Source organism: Phragmites australis, chromosome 2, assembly GCF_958298935.1.
Source record: "Phragmites australis chromosome 2, lpPhrAust1.1, whole genome shotgun sequence".
Lineage (NCBI taxonomy): Eukaryota > Viridiplantae > Streptophyta > Magnoliopsida > Poales > Poaceae > Phragmites > Phragmites australis.
The window spans coordinates 28,223,046-28,237,869 of NC_084922.1; the positions used below are offsets into that span (position 1 = coordinate 28,223,046).

Below are 14,824 nucleotides of genomic sequence, written 5' to 3' on the forward strand. Positions count from 1 at the left end.
TACGTATATACCATATAGTTAGATATTGGAGGGAGTCCGGTCACTTGAGGTATCGAGTAGGCCCAGTCAGAGCCAAATTGACCTCTCGTTCGACCGCCTCGTACTGTCTCTTAGATTTATACGGGGTGAATCTTCCAAAGATGTGTGCTAGACTTTGATCGACCTCGTGGAATTTGGACCGGTGAATCTTCCAAAGATGTGTGCTAGACTTTGATCGACCTCGTGGAATTTGGACCGGTGAATCTTCCAAAGATGTGTGCTAGACTTTGATCGACCTCGTGGAATTTGGCCTCATCACCGTTAATGTTCGGTTTGGCCTATTTGCTGTTATGCTCAACAACAGCGGCCCTAAGCTTTTCATCGACTTTGTTTTTGATGACATGGTATTCATCGAAGTCGTGTTGGCTGGTTTGATGAACGGGACACACTTCCCTCCACATCGACTCAGGCCTTTGTTGTCCCCAGTGTTGTACAACTTACTCCTGTTGACCATAGTTATGGTCATATCTGAACCCTTGCGCTTGTCGCTGGGTTTGTTCTTTCCCCTCCGCCCCCGTTCTTTGAGGTCTCGGGCTTGTCCTTGCTAGATTGAGGGTTCTTAGCGTGTACCTGGGCTTCCGCTCGCTTTACACACTTGTCGGCCAACTCGAAGAGCTCTTTGACCATGTGGATTTTCCGAGTAGCCATTTTTCCAAGCAGATCCGTGTTTGGGACGCCTCGCTTGAAGGCGATGATGACTAACTCATCGGAGATGTCTAGGATCGTATTACTCATGTCACGGAACTGGTGAATGAAATCTCAGAGTGACTCATCCTCACCCTGGTTCAGCTGATGGAGATCGTTCTCCGTTCCTAGGCGCTCGAATGTGCCTTGGAAGTTGGCTTTGAACTGAGCCTTCAACTTGGCCCATGATCAGATCGAGTTAGGAGGTAGGTTCAATAACCAGGACCTGGCAGGTCCATCGAGCGCGATCAGCAGTAATTGGCTATTACCTTGTTATTGCCGTCCGCTGCTCAAATAACTGTGGTATAGATCTGTAACCACTCGTTGGGGTTGATCTTCCCATCATACTTCTGGATTGGGCCCGCTTCACGCCACCGTATCGACCAAAGCTCGTGTACGAAAGCTTCGCAACCTCCATCAAATTCTTCAGGAGGAGGTGGGGGAGGACTATCAAGCCTGTTCCTTCGAGCAGGGGAGTTACATCAACCATCTCATCCTGGAGATCTGTGGTCGTAATAACGGTGGTCATTCTCATGGTGTTCCTCACGAAGGTTGTCTATCACTGTACGTAAATCATGCTAATAGTGAGGAATATGATTCCTTAGGTCTTCCTGGTTCATGTGCCTATGGGTAAGGTAGTTATAGTTTAGCCCGTAAAGTGGTGCTCAGGCTCGATCACCTGAGCTTCCCTCCTGGAATCCCTCGACTTGGGGATGCTCACGTTCATGGCTTCTCGAGCCGGTGCCTTACCGGCTGGGGCACCTAGAGTTGCTAGGATTGTTCGCTCGAGCAGTTTGGATCTGGGTTGTGTCGAGTAGGACCCTGACCTGACTAACCATAGGAGTTAAGGGATTTGTTGGATCCAACTCTGGAATGGATCTTAGAATCAGATGGGCTCCCTGGATATTAGCATCCGGAGTGCTAAAACGATCGTTGCCCAAACTTGGCTGTCGAGACGATGCTGCTCCGTGGTTGCTATCCTGAGGGAGCTCGCTTCTCGATGCTTGAGCAGCTGGTGGTGGAGGTGTGCCCACCGGAAGTCATTGTTGAAGACCAGGAGGTACCTAACGTCCTGTGGTCCATAGATGAAAAGTTGTGTCAGGGACACCTAAAGCTCCAGCTACATATGTCTCCGGTGGTATTTCGTCAGCAACGTTGGTAGCATGAGCGACGGTTATTGCTGCTGGATCCTCAAAAATTTCCGTGTCATTGTTTACCATGGTGTTTGGATCTACGGCCATTAGGTCAGTAGGTGGGATATCGGCTCCTCTGACCATGAATATGAATCGATCTGTTCGGCTGCTCTGGCTGGCAGCGGGGTCGTTATCGCCACCCTCATCGCTGTCGGTGTCCATGCACTAGAGAATATTAGGTTCCTTAGGATCAAATTCGAGATGTCCCACCTCGCGTATACATCCAATTGCCTGGACTCGATAATACTGGTGCAGATCAGTTCACCTTGATGGTCCTAGCGGAGATCATAGTTTTGAATGCGATCTCCGATCCGGCTAAGGGCAATTCAAGGGTGATCGTTGTTGACCCAAAGTTTTCGTAGAAGCCGACGTCAAAGAATCCGGTGCCGCGAGACATAGTCGATCCTGGAAGGTAGAAGGCCCGTACCTAGCGCTCCAACTGTCGAGGATTTTTTCCTGACAATGTATCCGAAAAATAAAGGGTTACCTTCATGGATCAAAGATCGAACATGAAGTGAGGCACACGTAATGTATACAGGTTCGGGCCTCCAGTTGAAGTAATACCCTACGTCCTGTGTGCATGATTATGGATATGTATTCACTCAAGTACAGACAATGTGGCTAACCTATTACAATGAGTAGATCGAATCTAGCTTAACATAGGTCTAAAGTCACCGAGTTCCTCCTGCGCTAAGGTCTTGATGCCTACCTCCAATAGCCGAGAGAAAAGAAGCCTCCTCCGGGGGGTCTAGGTCCCCTCCTTATATAGAGGTGATATATCATCTCCTATCCAGCCGTAATCGATAGGGAGTCCTTTTTCTTGTAGTCTAAGTAGATATATCTATCCTAGATACTAGTCTTCTCGAGTTGGGTAAGCAATCAAGGTCTTCCTAGTATACACATTTTGGATTTTGGACGTATTAGGTACTACGAATTTGGTTCCATAATATTTGGAGTTGTAAAGTATGCTCATGGCATACCCCATCCGTATATAGTATACTTCTTATGCGTATATACCTTATAGTTAGATATTCGATAATTCTAATAAAATCAGCTATGAACATATCAACAGGAGGAGGTCCATTAAACTGGTGTTGTTCTAGTTACTAAAATCAAAATGCTTCCGAATTCACATTTTTTTGTAGTTGTGATAACACAGGACTGCACATCACATTTGACAAATGACAACAATGTTATATCATAAGCTTACCTCATGTTAGGGTACACATCCGTCGGAGGATAGTCGGACAGTGTCGGTTGCTAGGGAAGGGATTAGACCATAGATTGGAGAGACAACATATTAGGATAGACTAGAGAAGGGGACTGAGAATTAGATCTATTATTCTTGCTTGATCGCAATAATGCGCGGCTACCCCTTTATATAAAGGGAATATTACAATCCTAAATCAACTCTAAATCCTAACATACCAAACTTATCTCCTATTGAATTGGAAACTACATCAAACTTATCTCCTAACCAAATCAAATCAAACTTATCTCCTAATTAAATGACAAGCCTTAATCTCCTGTCGTAACATCTACAACACTTATTTGGAGGGGTGCTAAGGAAACAGCACCTGGAATGATGAAATTCACAAAACAGCAGTACGAAGTGAACTGATTCACGGAAGAGCACTCGACGTCACTATCCCCTCTATTATATTTTTCCCCATCGTTTTACTCGAAATCCAATGACCAACTTGCCCTTCTGCCTTCTCTTATGATGTCAAATATGATGGTTTAGTGCTATGTAATGTATGAATTTGTGTGATACTTTTGTGATACATGGAATTTAGTAGTTCTCTTGTGATGTCTTAATGGCAAACTTGGTTATAAATATGTAACATGCAACCTTATGTATGCTATTTTGTTAAAATGAAACTTGTAATAGTCTATTTGTATTGCTTGTATATCGAAGTGGATCTATTTATAATATGCAATCTGCTATGTTTAATCTTGCTTAAAATAGAACTCGTATTTTTTCTATTTATCTATTTGTGTTGTTTTTTTTTCATTTTCTTTGTTTAAAATGGACGGAAAAGGCAGAAAGGGAGGCCAGCATGGCTTGAAATGCAGCAGGGGCAACCCAGTCAGTTTATATGTGAAGAAAGACTAGAAATAAATGGGAGAGTAGAAAAAGTAGATGGAGTGCTGTTTTGTTAATCTATTTGGTAAAACCAGTGATGTTTGATGAATATAAGGATTTGAAGTGCTATTTCCTGAACACCACCGGAAACGAGTGTTGTTTCCTGAATTCCCCCAGAAATTTTCGGTCACACCTGCTTCTGTTGAACATGGCAGACGTTCCATTATAACTGCCAGGTGATCCATCAAATCCGTCAGATGCTCCATTAGAATTGCCTGATGCTCCACCCGAATCTCCATTCTCCTGAAGCCGCGTTTCGCGCCTGTTCCAGTCACCGACATCCAAGAACAAATTAAAGCAGCAGCAGAAAGTCAGAAACCCCAAAAACAAAAACGAAAATAAGAAAAGCGCAGGACATGTCTGATGCACTCACCGTCCCTTGCTCCACGAGTATCGGCGCACCCTTCGCCCTTGCATCTCGCGGTGCACGCAACATTGTTCTTCAAAACAACAGCTCCAATCAACAGGATTGACTCGCAACACACACAGTCGTCAGTAGAAAGCAAGCATCAGATAGCAATAATCTCCATACCTTGAAGCACTCGCAGTAGTTCATTGCGCACTGAGACTTGCTGCAGGTGCACCCCTTCATATGCTCCTCTGTTCTTGCCCCTGCCGTCAGTGCAAAGCCAACTTTGATGAACTAAGAAACCAAGAAACTGCTGCGCGCGCACGCAAGGTTCTTACCGAAGTGGAGGGGCCTGCATCTTGTTCGATCTTGGACTGGAACGCGCCTGGCTTCTTCTTGAGTACCATCTCAGCTCTCTCCTCCACATAGGCTTCATACTTCGTGGTGTTCCGGCAGTCCGTGCAGGTGCAGTTCTCAGAGCAGAACCACCTGCTGCCGAAAGAAATTGCAGTGGCTGCCATGGGAGGAAGGAGGAGGTTCTGATCGTGAGCCAGGCAGGGAAGACAAAGACGAGGGACTAGTAAAGATACAAAATAAAAATCCATCGATTCCTTACCGCTTGACGCAGTTGGATTTCTCGCCAGACAGAGAGTCCATGCAGAGAGTCCTGATCGCTTACAAGTTGTACATCTAGATGCACGAGCAACTCTCCAATGCAGAGAAGAAAGCAGAAAGCAACAGGAAAACCCAAATTCAAATTCTCCAACGCAAAACGAATCTATTCATATAAGTGAGATTACAACGCAGCGAATCGAACCCATCCAGAGCCCAGACAAGGTAAATACAGCCACCCAATTGTTTTTTCTTGTTTGCTACAGACCCAAGCAAATACATTAGAGCTTCGAGTACAGGCCCAACTCCACCACGGCTTCGAGCCTATCCCTGCGTTGCTAAGCTCCTCTCAAATTCGTCTCTGCCGTAGGCAGAATGTCCTGACTACGCCTTGGAGACACAAGCATCCATGTTTTTATCCTTCCCAGCACGGTGGCACAGGATGCACGGTATCATGCTGGTCAGGATCTTCAGGCCAAGAGGACGCCATGGAACCTCCTACCAGCTGCTACCCATCATTGTGCGGGGTCGCCGTCGGCTAATTCTTCGCAGTCATGCGCCGAACCGGTAGATGCCTCTGTTGATGGCGCAGGGCCATCCCCTGCCTCGCCGTCGGGAGCCGCGGCGTTGGCATCATCACTGCCGCTGGTTCCTGCTGCTGGGGAGGGTTCACCAAGGCCCTCCCTGATCAGAAAAATCGTTCTCCGGCCTGATAAGTACTGGTTGATCGACCTGGTTGACCGCATGATGACAACCATTGTGAAGGACCGGCTGTGCAGGGCAGTCTCAGTTATCTCCTCTTCCCCTTCGCCGTTTCCAAGCCCGCCGTCATCCTCCACGCCGCTGCTGAACCCGGAACGCAGCATGCTCAGCAGGTCCCCGAAATCGCGCTGCTGCTCCATCCTGCGCCAGTCCCGCTGCCGCTCGGGGTCCACCACCATCGGCCTCGCCGCCGGGTGTTCCACCCTGGCGTGCTTCCTCAGCTCGTGGTACGCGCCCCTGAACTCGCACGAGTCCGTGGTGCACGACCGGATCTTGGAGTTCATGAACCTCCGCGCATCGTTGTCCTTGATCCAATGGCTGACCGGCCCACGGCACAGCGGGCACGACAGCTTCACCTGCTGCTGGCACTCGCTGCACTCCGCCGCCGCAGCCGCCGCCGCCGCCGCCGCCCCCGGATCCTTAGAGGACTCCTTGGAGGACTTGCAGTACTGGTCGAGGCAGTTGGAGTGCCGGGAGCTCGTGTCGCACATGAAGGGGCGGCAGCCCATCTCGTGCGACGAGCAGACAAGCAGAACCGCGTTGTGCGGGTGGTCCATGCACACGGGGCACCGGACCTCCTCCCACTCGGCGGCCTGCTTTGCTGCGGCCGCCGCAGCAGCCGCAGAAGATTCCTCTGAAAGGCGAGAAGCGCTCCGTCCACGCGACGACGAGAAGTATGGCGAACCGCGAGATCGGCGGCGGCTCTCGAAGGAGGCAACACGGGAGCTCCTGTCCTTTGGCATAGTTACCTCAAGTCAGTGAGATGCAAGGGTGTTTGTTTGTTCCAATTTTTTTGCTGCAATCCAAATAAAAGTGGCACAGAGACACAGATGCAAGGTTGATTCTTTATTTCCAACTCCAAACTCTGAAAAAAAGAATCACAATAAGAAGAAAAGGCTTTGATCAGATCGCAAGCAATAGCCTCCGGAAGCCATCAGATACATATATATAAACAAGGATTAGACAGTTGTGATTTGAAGAACTCTTTATCTTATGCAAAAGGAAAGGCAATTGACTGCGAATTCCTAACGATAACAAACTCTAATTCAAAGATGATGAAATTTTAGGAAATCTGGAGACGAACACCTTGCCTTCAAAGGTAGAAATTAGCCGGTAATCCCCAAAACATAGAATCCTCTGAGCCATCGGGCGCAGCAGGAGCCCTTAGATAGTTCAAATTCCCGTGAAAATTTGAACTAGGAGAGCACTGGACCCAGTAAGGTAGATTTCGAGGCTCCACATCTGAACTCCCTCGAAAAAAAAAAAAGTCTACTTCTACGATTCCCTTCTCAAGAAGCGTAAGAGCAAAAGCATCTTGCAGAAGTTCATATCCGCAATCGATCCACTCGAAGTACAACCACACCGGCGAAATAATTTTAAGGAAACGCTAACGGGGGCGCAGGTCGCGCAGCCGGGCACGAGACCGAGCCGAATCGGGCGAGGTCAACGCCGGCGAGGCCCCAGATCGGCGCCGGCGGCGGCGACACCGGGCCCCGGCGCAGCGACATGGAAGACGAGGCGGAGGAAGGTTTTACCGTGTCCCAGCGAGTCGGCGGCAGCCGCCGGCGAGGAGGCTTAGAATTCGGCCGCGGTCGCGGCGAGGAGACGCCAAGGGAAGGCCGGAAAGGAAAGGAGGAGGAAACGAGAAGGGTCAGGTAGTGTGGTGGCTCGCTTAACTTTATAGGTGGGCGTGACGTGGACGGTGACGTGGTTGGCTAGGGTTCCCAGCCCAGCCGGCTCGGCGGCTCAACCCCGTCCCTGTGGGCGGCTGCGCCGCCTCGCGTGAACCGACCTCACCGTGCGCCGGCACTCGGGCCCCGCCTGTCCGTGTCTCCAAGACGATCGCGTGGACCCCGCCGGCCTAGGTGAGCGCAACGATGACTGGTGGGACCGGGACGGGGTGGTTCATGAGTGAGTGAGGTGACCGACCGACGCGGAAGGTACGGTAGGCGCCACATCAGCGCCTGGGTGTGTGTGCGGCTTGCTCTGCTGCCCCTACTGCGATGCGAACGGTAAAGCTGGGCAAGGCCGCAGGCGCAGGAGCACTAAAGCCGCGGAACCCGCATGACATGTGGGTCCCTTGCGCAGGGGTGGATTCGGTAGTACGCGAGGCCGTGGGTGAGACGAGCGGGTGTGCGAATGGGTGAATGCGCGTTGGAACAGCATGGGCGGGAATAATTCTGGTGGGACCGGGGGAAAGGAGCGGCCCGGCACGTAGGAATGCGGGGCACGTAGTACGTTCGAGGTCTCAAGGAGCATTTAAACTGTACTGTCATTTGGATGCTCTCGTTTGAAACTTTTCTCCCTCGTTCTGGCACGAGCCACCAATGCTGCTATACTGCCGTACTTCGGAGTTTGAGCCTTTAAAATTAAAAAAATCTCAACTTTCCAAAGCCACAAAAGCAAGGCTCGGAGTTTTATAACTGAACATAGGTTCTTCTCGATCTTTTAAAAAAAATTGATTTTATTTTTTATTTTTTTATATTATATATACGAATAGAATCTCTGTTATAAAAATATAGATGAATAAAGAATAATCAGTTTTTCTCGTACAATATGTCTCATTTGCAATTATTCTATTGAGGATCATTAGATACCTGATAGTAGCGATTTTTTAACACGTTATCAACATGAAACTTTGCCAAAGTCTAAGCTAGCGGAACGAATCTGTCTGCGACAGATCTGCATTGTATCGACATCGTAGCCAAGCGGACAGGTCATGACCTAGCCTAAAGGCCCTACGCGACACGAATCTGTTAACAAGAATTGAAAGGTACGATAGATTCAGTATGTATTTTTGATACAACTGCTTTTGCATCAAAATAGATCTAGAATTGCGCCGTATGAACAGTAGCATCGTATGCACGAACAATAGCAAATAGCATAAACAGTAGATATGCTACACCACACCGCTAGGTGGAACCGACAACTGCCATCTCTGCACACAACAGATGCATGACTACGACATATCAAGATTGGTGAGGCCCGCAGCCGCCGCCACACTATCGACCAGCACACCAGCGGTCGTCCTCCTACACAGTACATGGTGACTAGATGGTCACTGCCATAGATTGAAAAAAAAAAGAAAAAGGGAGGCATACCGTCGGTATGGAAACCGACGGCCTTGTAGCTCTACCGCGCCGTGTGCTGGCCGATTGCCACTGCACCGCCCACAAGCGACCGAGCTGCCACCGGTCATGCATCCGTCTCGCGTCGTTCAAGGCCGTCATGTTGGTAGGTCGGCAGACCATAGAGTCTGGCTGGCCGAGGACCGCCCCGTCGCCTAAAGCGCGTGCCGCCGCGCCGAATGTACCGCCCAAAGCATGTGCCGCTCGAAGCGTGTGCCGCTGCAACCCCATCGGTGTGTTGCGCCTGGAGTTGTACCGGCATGGGCCACCGTAGGCCCGATGAGCCACACCGTCGCCACCCCTACATGGGCATCGAGTGCCGCCGGCCGCCGATCTGAGTCGCGGCTAGGGTTTTCAAACCCTAGCCCCCCCCCCCATTTAGATCAGGCGGATGAGGAACAAATCTGATGGAAAATAAAAAAAAATCCAAAAAATTACATTTAACACCCTAAGTTTTCTTTTATTTGAGCGCAACCTATGTATTTTTGCATTTAAACTCTTGGTAGTTCTAAAAATTATCAAAGGCTCTGATTTTCCATATTAGACCCTATGATTTCTAGAAATTACACAAATTCTAGATTTTGCGTATAAACCCATAGACTTTGCAGAAAACCCCAGAAATAGTTTTTTCTGCATGAAAGTACCCCTGGAATTATACATTTTATTTTTATGTTATTATTACTGTTTAAATTGCATGTTATGCATTTAAATTTAGTAATATTCAATATAGAAAATATTGGAAAATTTACAACAATCCTACTTAGCAACACAATGCAACTTTACTAGTAGTAATACTTAAGTCATTTGAATATATAAATGGCTTGCATCACGAACAAGGAGTTTGCTGAGCTGAGTGCAAATGGCCGTAGCCTATCTCACTTGGGCATCAGATGCCTGGATTATACTAGGAGCGAGAAAAGCTTCGTGCTGCCAATGGCATAGGAACAAGTAGTGCAATGGTTCCCACGGAGGATGAGAATGATCAAGCACTTCATTTTCTCTGCCACCATCTCTCTCCCACTGTGAAGGATGAGTTCATGGCAATGATGAAAGTGCACCTAGGCCCTCTAAGTGGGTTTTGGGTAATTGATGACAAACGATTAAGGGACTAATGAATTTAATTAGAATGAGAATATGAATATGTATTAGTCTCATTGAAAATGTTAAAATACATTGGCGTCCCTCAAAAGAAAAGAGAAATGACATGTATTTACTCAATAGATTTAAATTCGTTTTATCTTTAAATTTGAGTATATGTGTGTCGTACTATAAATAGGGATACGTTTAGATTGACTTGAAGATGTCTTAGTGCTCAAAGTACCTATTAAGACCAAAGATGAGAGACACAAATCACTCCACGAGGATCAGGAAGTTCTAAGTCTTTGTCTGTACTTGAATGTTTCGGGCTAATCTGGATACTTCGGGTTGCCGGAGTCTCCGAGTTTAGCTTCGACAGAGGTGCTTTATTTTGGTTTTTAAGCCAACCCGGATGCTTTGTGTTGCCGAAGTCTCCGGAGTTTGCTCCGAGTAGGGATGCTCGGTTAAGCTCTAAATGTTTTACCTGGAGGTTTCAGGTTGATCTAGATATTTTGTGTTCTGGTGTTTCATCTGGACCCTCCAAGTTGAATTCCGGCCAGGGGTTCTCGATTACGCATTCAAGTGCCAACTCGGAGGTTTTGGATTGAACCCGGAGTATCCAGGTTAGGTCAGAAAACCCTATAACGGCTAGTTTTGGGGGGAAGGGTATAAATACCCCTTCACCCCCTCCTTTCTTTAGCTGCTGAACTACCTTGAGACAAAAGCATTCATAACTCTTCAATAGCTCTCCCCACTCCTCTAGTGCTTTAATTTTTGCAAGGATTTGAGAGTTGGGTGTGAGAGCAAGAGATTGAGTGTAAGTGAGCCAAATTCAAATGTTGAGCACTTGAGTTCATCATCAAGTCGTCGATTCGCGTTCATTACTCTTGGAGCTTGGAGCTCCTAGAGAGCTAGACGTCACCCGGGGAGCACCCAAGTTTGTGGAGTACTCCGATAAGTTTGTGAAGGTCATCCTCGCCTCCGCAAGGGAAGATGAACACTTGAGTAAGCCCAAACTCGATCTTCGTGGCCGCTTGGTGAGGAATAAGGTTGAAAGAGACTCGGCTCTTTGTGAGCACCTCAATGGAAACGTAAGATCGTTGGATACGAACTTCGGAAAACAAATTCATGACTCCTTTGCTTTCTTGAGTTCATACTTGTTCTAGTTGGTATTTTGGGCGATTTGCCCTGATCTATGTATTTGTGAGTTTGTGACTGTAGGTATTTGGTAGAAAATCCTCTAGGAAACCTTTGAAATATGTGGTAACATTTAGAACCAACTAGACTTGCATAGGTGTTCTTAGTTTTCAATTTTGTGTTCCAGCCGGACTATCCGGGTTGTGCTCGAAACTTCCAGAACCCGAAAGTTCCGGATTTTGTTAATCTGCTGCGAAGTTTTATTTTTTCAGGTAACACCTATTCACCCCCTCTAGGCAACATCTAGTACATTCAAATAACCAGCACTAAGGCACTATGAGATGCACTATAGGAGCGTTTTGAGCGTCTTAAGTAGACCATTAAGCCTCTTACAGAGCAAGAATGGGTCTGGCTCTATTTATGTGACTAAAAGTATGTCAGAGAGTACAACTCCACACTACACCGTATTTGCACACTCCCGTGTCTCTGTGGGAAAGAGATCACATAAGAGGAGAAAATCGAGAAGATTCTCTCCACTTTCCACCCGAATGCGGCAGAATCCGCATGCAATCACCGTTAATCAAAATACAAGAAGTATTCTGAACTGATTGATGTGTTGCAACTTCATGAAGTTCATGATGAAGTCATAAACAAGAACTTCTTATCTCAGTCACAAGTGAAGAGCAGTGACCTAGAAGTCAATCACAGCTCTTTCAAAACATGCAAGAACCGTAATAAGAAGCGAGGGAAGGGAGGAAGAAAAATGGTGGCAGACGATGCTGAGCCTAGTGATGATAATGGCAAGACAAAGAAATAAGTTAAGTCATATGGTGAGTAGAACCAGAATCTGCAAAACACCAAAGCATGTTGTGGAACCATACTAGAAGAAGAAGAAGGAGCAGCCAGAAGCACACCTCACCATTGTAGTGGGGATGGAGGTGGAAAAAGTAGCCATAATTGAAATGGAATCATCTCACATGGAGTTGATGATGCTCCCACAATGACAGTAAAAGACCTCCCAATGAAGGATGCAGAGGCCTCAACTTTGCCCTCCTCCACTGCCATAGAAGATGTCATGAAGGATGAAGCAGAAAAGAAAGCCATTAAAGAAGAAGTGGTTGGATATTTCAGACTCTATCTTAAATTAGAGTAATTAGCTATTTATTCAGTTGCTAAATTTAGAAGGATTGAATGAATAAATGAAAGTTATAGAAGAGCAAACTTAGTTGCAAACAATATTTTTTGGTATTTATAGAATATGTGTGGCGCCCGTATGGAGGAAGTGTGTATTGTGGATAGTGGAACCACAGACACTATCTTAAGAAAGTGATGACTGTCACTAGTAGTGTAAATGCATAGTAGATTCTAGAAGAGCCACAAACATACTACCAATGAAAACTACTTTGCACATTGAAGAAGTAATGTTGTATCCTGAATCTACAAGAAATATCTTAAGTTTTACAGATATTCAGGCTAACGGTTTCTATATAGAAACTGGTGAAGAATATGGTAGGGAGCACATGCTCATCATTAAGTGTGATAGTGAAGTGAGAATACTAGAAAAAACTTCCTACCATAAGTAGTGGCTTGTACTACACTCTCATTAAAACACCTGAAGTATTCACTACCTTGAAGACTATGTTTCATAGTGCAGAATTATTCTCCCTATGACATGATAGATTATATAACCCTAGTCTTAGAATGATGATCTTGTAGATCATACAAATCAGGACTAATTTTTCTAACCATCGAGTGAAATCCATTAGAATAGACAATGCTGGAGAGTTTACTTCTAAAGCGTTCGATAATTATTGCACTGGTATGGGAATTAAAGTTGAACATTCTATACTGCACATCCACACTCAGAATAGACTAGCCAAAGCACTGATAAAAAAATAAAATATATTACTAGACCTTTGTTGCAACACTGTAATTTACCTGCTACATGTTGGGTATATGCAGTCTTACATGCGACGGCTCTCATTAATTATAGATCATCATCTTATAATATACATTCACCTATGCAACTAGTGCAAGGGGTAACTGTGACAGCCCAAAGTCTGTAAACACGTAATTAAGCATCGTAAGCATCATTAGCATTTTGCTTAATTATTTTGAGCAAGTTTTGATATGCAACTCAAATTAAACATAAATGGTTAAAGTCAATATTAAATGGTGCTTTGTGAAGCATCTCACAAAGTTGTTGTATAACATAGAGTGGGGAACCATTTTAGAAATTAGTCCATGCCATATGAAGAATATAAATGGATTTTTCCAAATTTTGGGAATTATTTTGAAGGCATAAAATTATAACAAGTCAGAAAAAATTGCATCTTTGGAGAATTTTAGTTTAACATTGGCTCAGGCTATTGGGGTCAAACAAGTTAAAATGGATTTCACGTGAATTATATTTTATATAAAATTTATCCCACAAATTTTGGACCACATGAAGATATCCAAATGGTTTGAAAAAGGGATGGGGATTTTTTTGTTGGCTACTGTTCATGCCCATCCCTCTCTCTCTCTCGCTGTCGTTTTCCTTAACTTTGGAGGTCAGCCACACCCACGTCGCCGGAAAGCTGGGCCACGGCACCGTGATCCTTCCCGAGGTGTCGGGCGTTGCCTTTATCTCCTCCCCTCGGCCTCCCTCTCTGCTCGCTCTCCTCTCTCTCTCTCTCTCTCTCTCTCTCTCTCGCTCGGCCGAGCCAACAAAGCAGAGCTAAACAACGCACGCCGCCGCCAAATCCGCCGCACCACCGACGAATTCCCTCGAGCCCGAGCCATGTGAAGCAAGGAAGAAGGCCTCCGAAGAACCTCGGTCGTTTCCCCTCTAAGACCCCACTCTTCCTCAGCCGGATTTTGAGCGCCCGTGCCGTCTTCCTTGGTGCCAGCACCTTCTCTCTGCCTCTCACTACCAAGTAGCCGAGTCGTTGCTTCTTCGGTCCACCAAGCCCACAGTGAGCTTCCCTGTGCTCTCCTCTACTTTTTACGCGCACTATTTTTCTCTTAGCTCATTGCTGGCGCAGTTGTCAACGATAGCCGAGCCGCCGCTGCCTCCCTGCACACGCCGCCGTTCGAGCCGCCATCAGGCCCATTGACATCTAGCCACACCGTTGTCTTCGCCGTCCCACGTGGAAGCTGTAGGCGCCCTCGGTCGGGTCGTTTGGGTTGCCGTTCACCGCCGACACGCTCGGACCAAGCCGTTGTCGTGTCACTGCTGTCGTGCGCTGTCGTCGCCGCTCTCCAACCGTCGCCGTTGATGACCTGTGCCCTAGTCGAGTCCACATGCATTGTTTGGTGCTATTGCTACCCTCCCCAGCCGTCGGTGTTGCGCCGCTTGTTGCCGACAGACCCCGCCAGCGCCACCCGCCATAGCCGACCATTGGCGCGGGTCGGTTTTGACCCAAGTCAAATAAGTCGAGCTCGCGTTTCATCTCTGTGGCTAGAAATGGCCTAGTGCAAAAAGGTTTTCGTGCCAATTTTTTTATTCAGTTATTTAGAAAATGGTGAAATCAATTTATTGCTCAATGGTTAATTGGCTGAAATTGGTAAAATTCATATGCAAATGAATATAGCTCCAAAAATAGTGAAACCAATTTTGTTAGATTCATATGATCATAATCTACATGATAAAAATACTACGGGATATGAAATATGTACTGGAATTTCTATAACTAATAAAATATGTTTAAAGTTT

General features: G+C 46.6%; 2 protein-coding genes across 2 annotated transcripts; both read right to left on the reverse strand.

Annotated features, from left to right (window-relative positions):
- Positions 1-4,128: 4,128 nt before the first annotated feature.
- On the reverse strand, positions 4,129-5,017 carry LOC133904834 (uncharacterized). Its single transcript, XM_062346420.1, has 4 exons — positions 4,750-5,017; positions 4,595-4,674; positions 4,436-4,502; positions 4,129-4,324 (listed from the first exon to the last, which is right to left on the reverse strand). Exons 1-4 carry the CDS (start codon positions 4,845-4,847, stop codon positions 4,129-4,131), a joined length of 441 nt encoding a protein of 146 aa, XP_062202404.1. The 5' UTR covers positions 4,848-5,017.
- Positions 5,018-5,163: 146 nt separating this feature from the next.
- On the reverse strand, positions 5,164-7,435 carry LOC133907156 (uncharacterized). Its single transcript, XM_062349196.1, has 2 exons — positions 7,321-7,435; positions 5,164-6,650 (listed from the first exon to the last, which is right to left on the reverse strand). Exon 2 carries the CDS (start codon positions 6,526-6,528, stop codon positions 5,539-5,541), a length of 990 nt encoding a protein of 329 aa, XP_062205180.1. The 5' UTR covers positions 6,529-6,650; positions 7,321-7,435; the 3' UTR covers positions 5,164-5,538.
- Between the last annotated feature and the right edge of the window lie 7,389 nt (positions 7,436-14,824).

What these genes read in the sequence shown, in the direction of transcription:
- LOC133904834 (XM_062346420.1), bottom strand. Translation starts at nt 4,847, where the DNA reads ATGAAGCCTATGTGGAGGAGAGAGCTGAGATGGTACTCAAGAAGAAGC. An exon ending in ATGCAGGCCCCTCCACTTCG is followed by an intron (nt 4,675 to 4,749) that starts GTAAGAACCTTG and finishes CACTGACGGCAG; the next exon opens with GGGCAAGAACAGAGGAGCAT. An exon ending in ACTACTGCGAGTGCTTCAAG is followed by an intron (nt 4,503 to 4,594) that starts GTATGGAGATTA and finishes GTTGTTTTGAAG; the next exon opens with AACAATGTTGCGTGCACCGC.
- LOC133907156 (XM_062349196.1), bottom strand. Translation starts at nt 6,528, where the DNA reads ATGCCAAAGGACAGGAGCTCCCGTGTTGCCTCCTTCGAGAGCCGCCGC.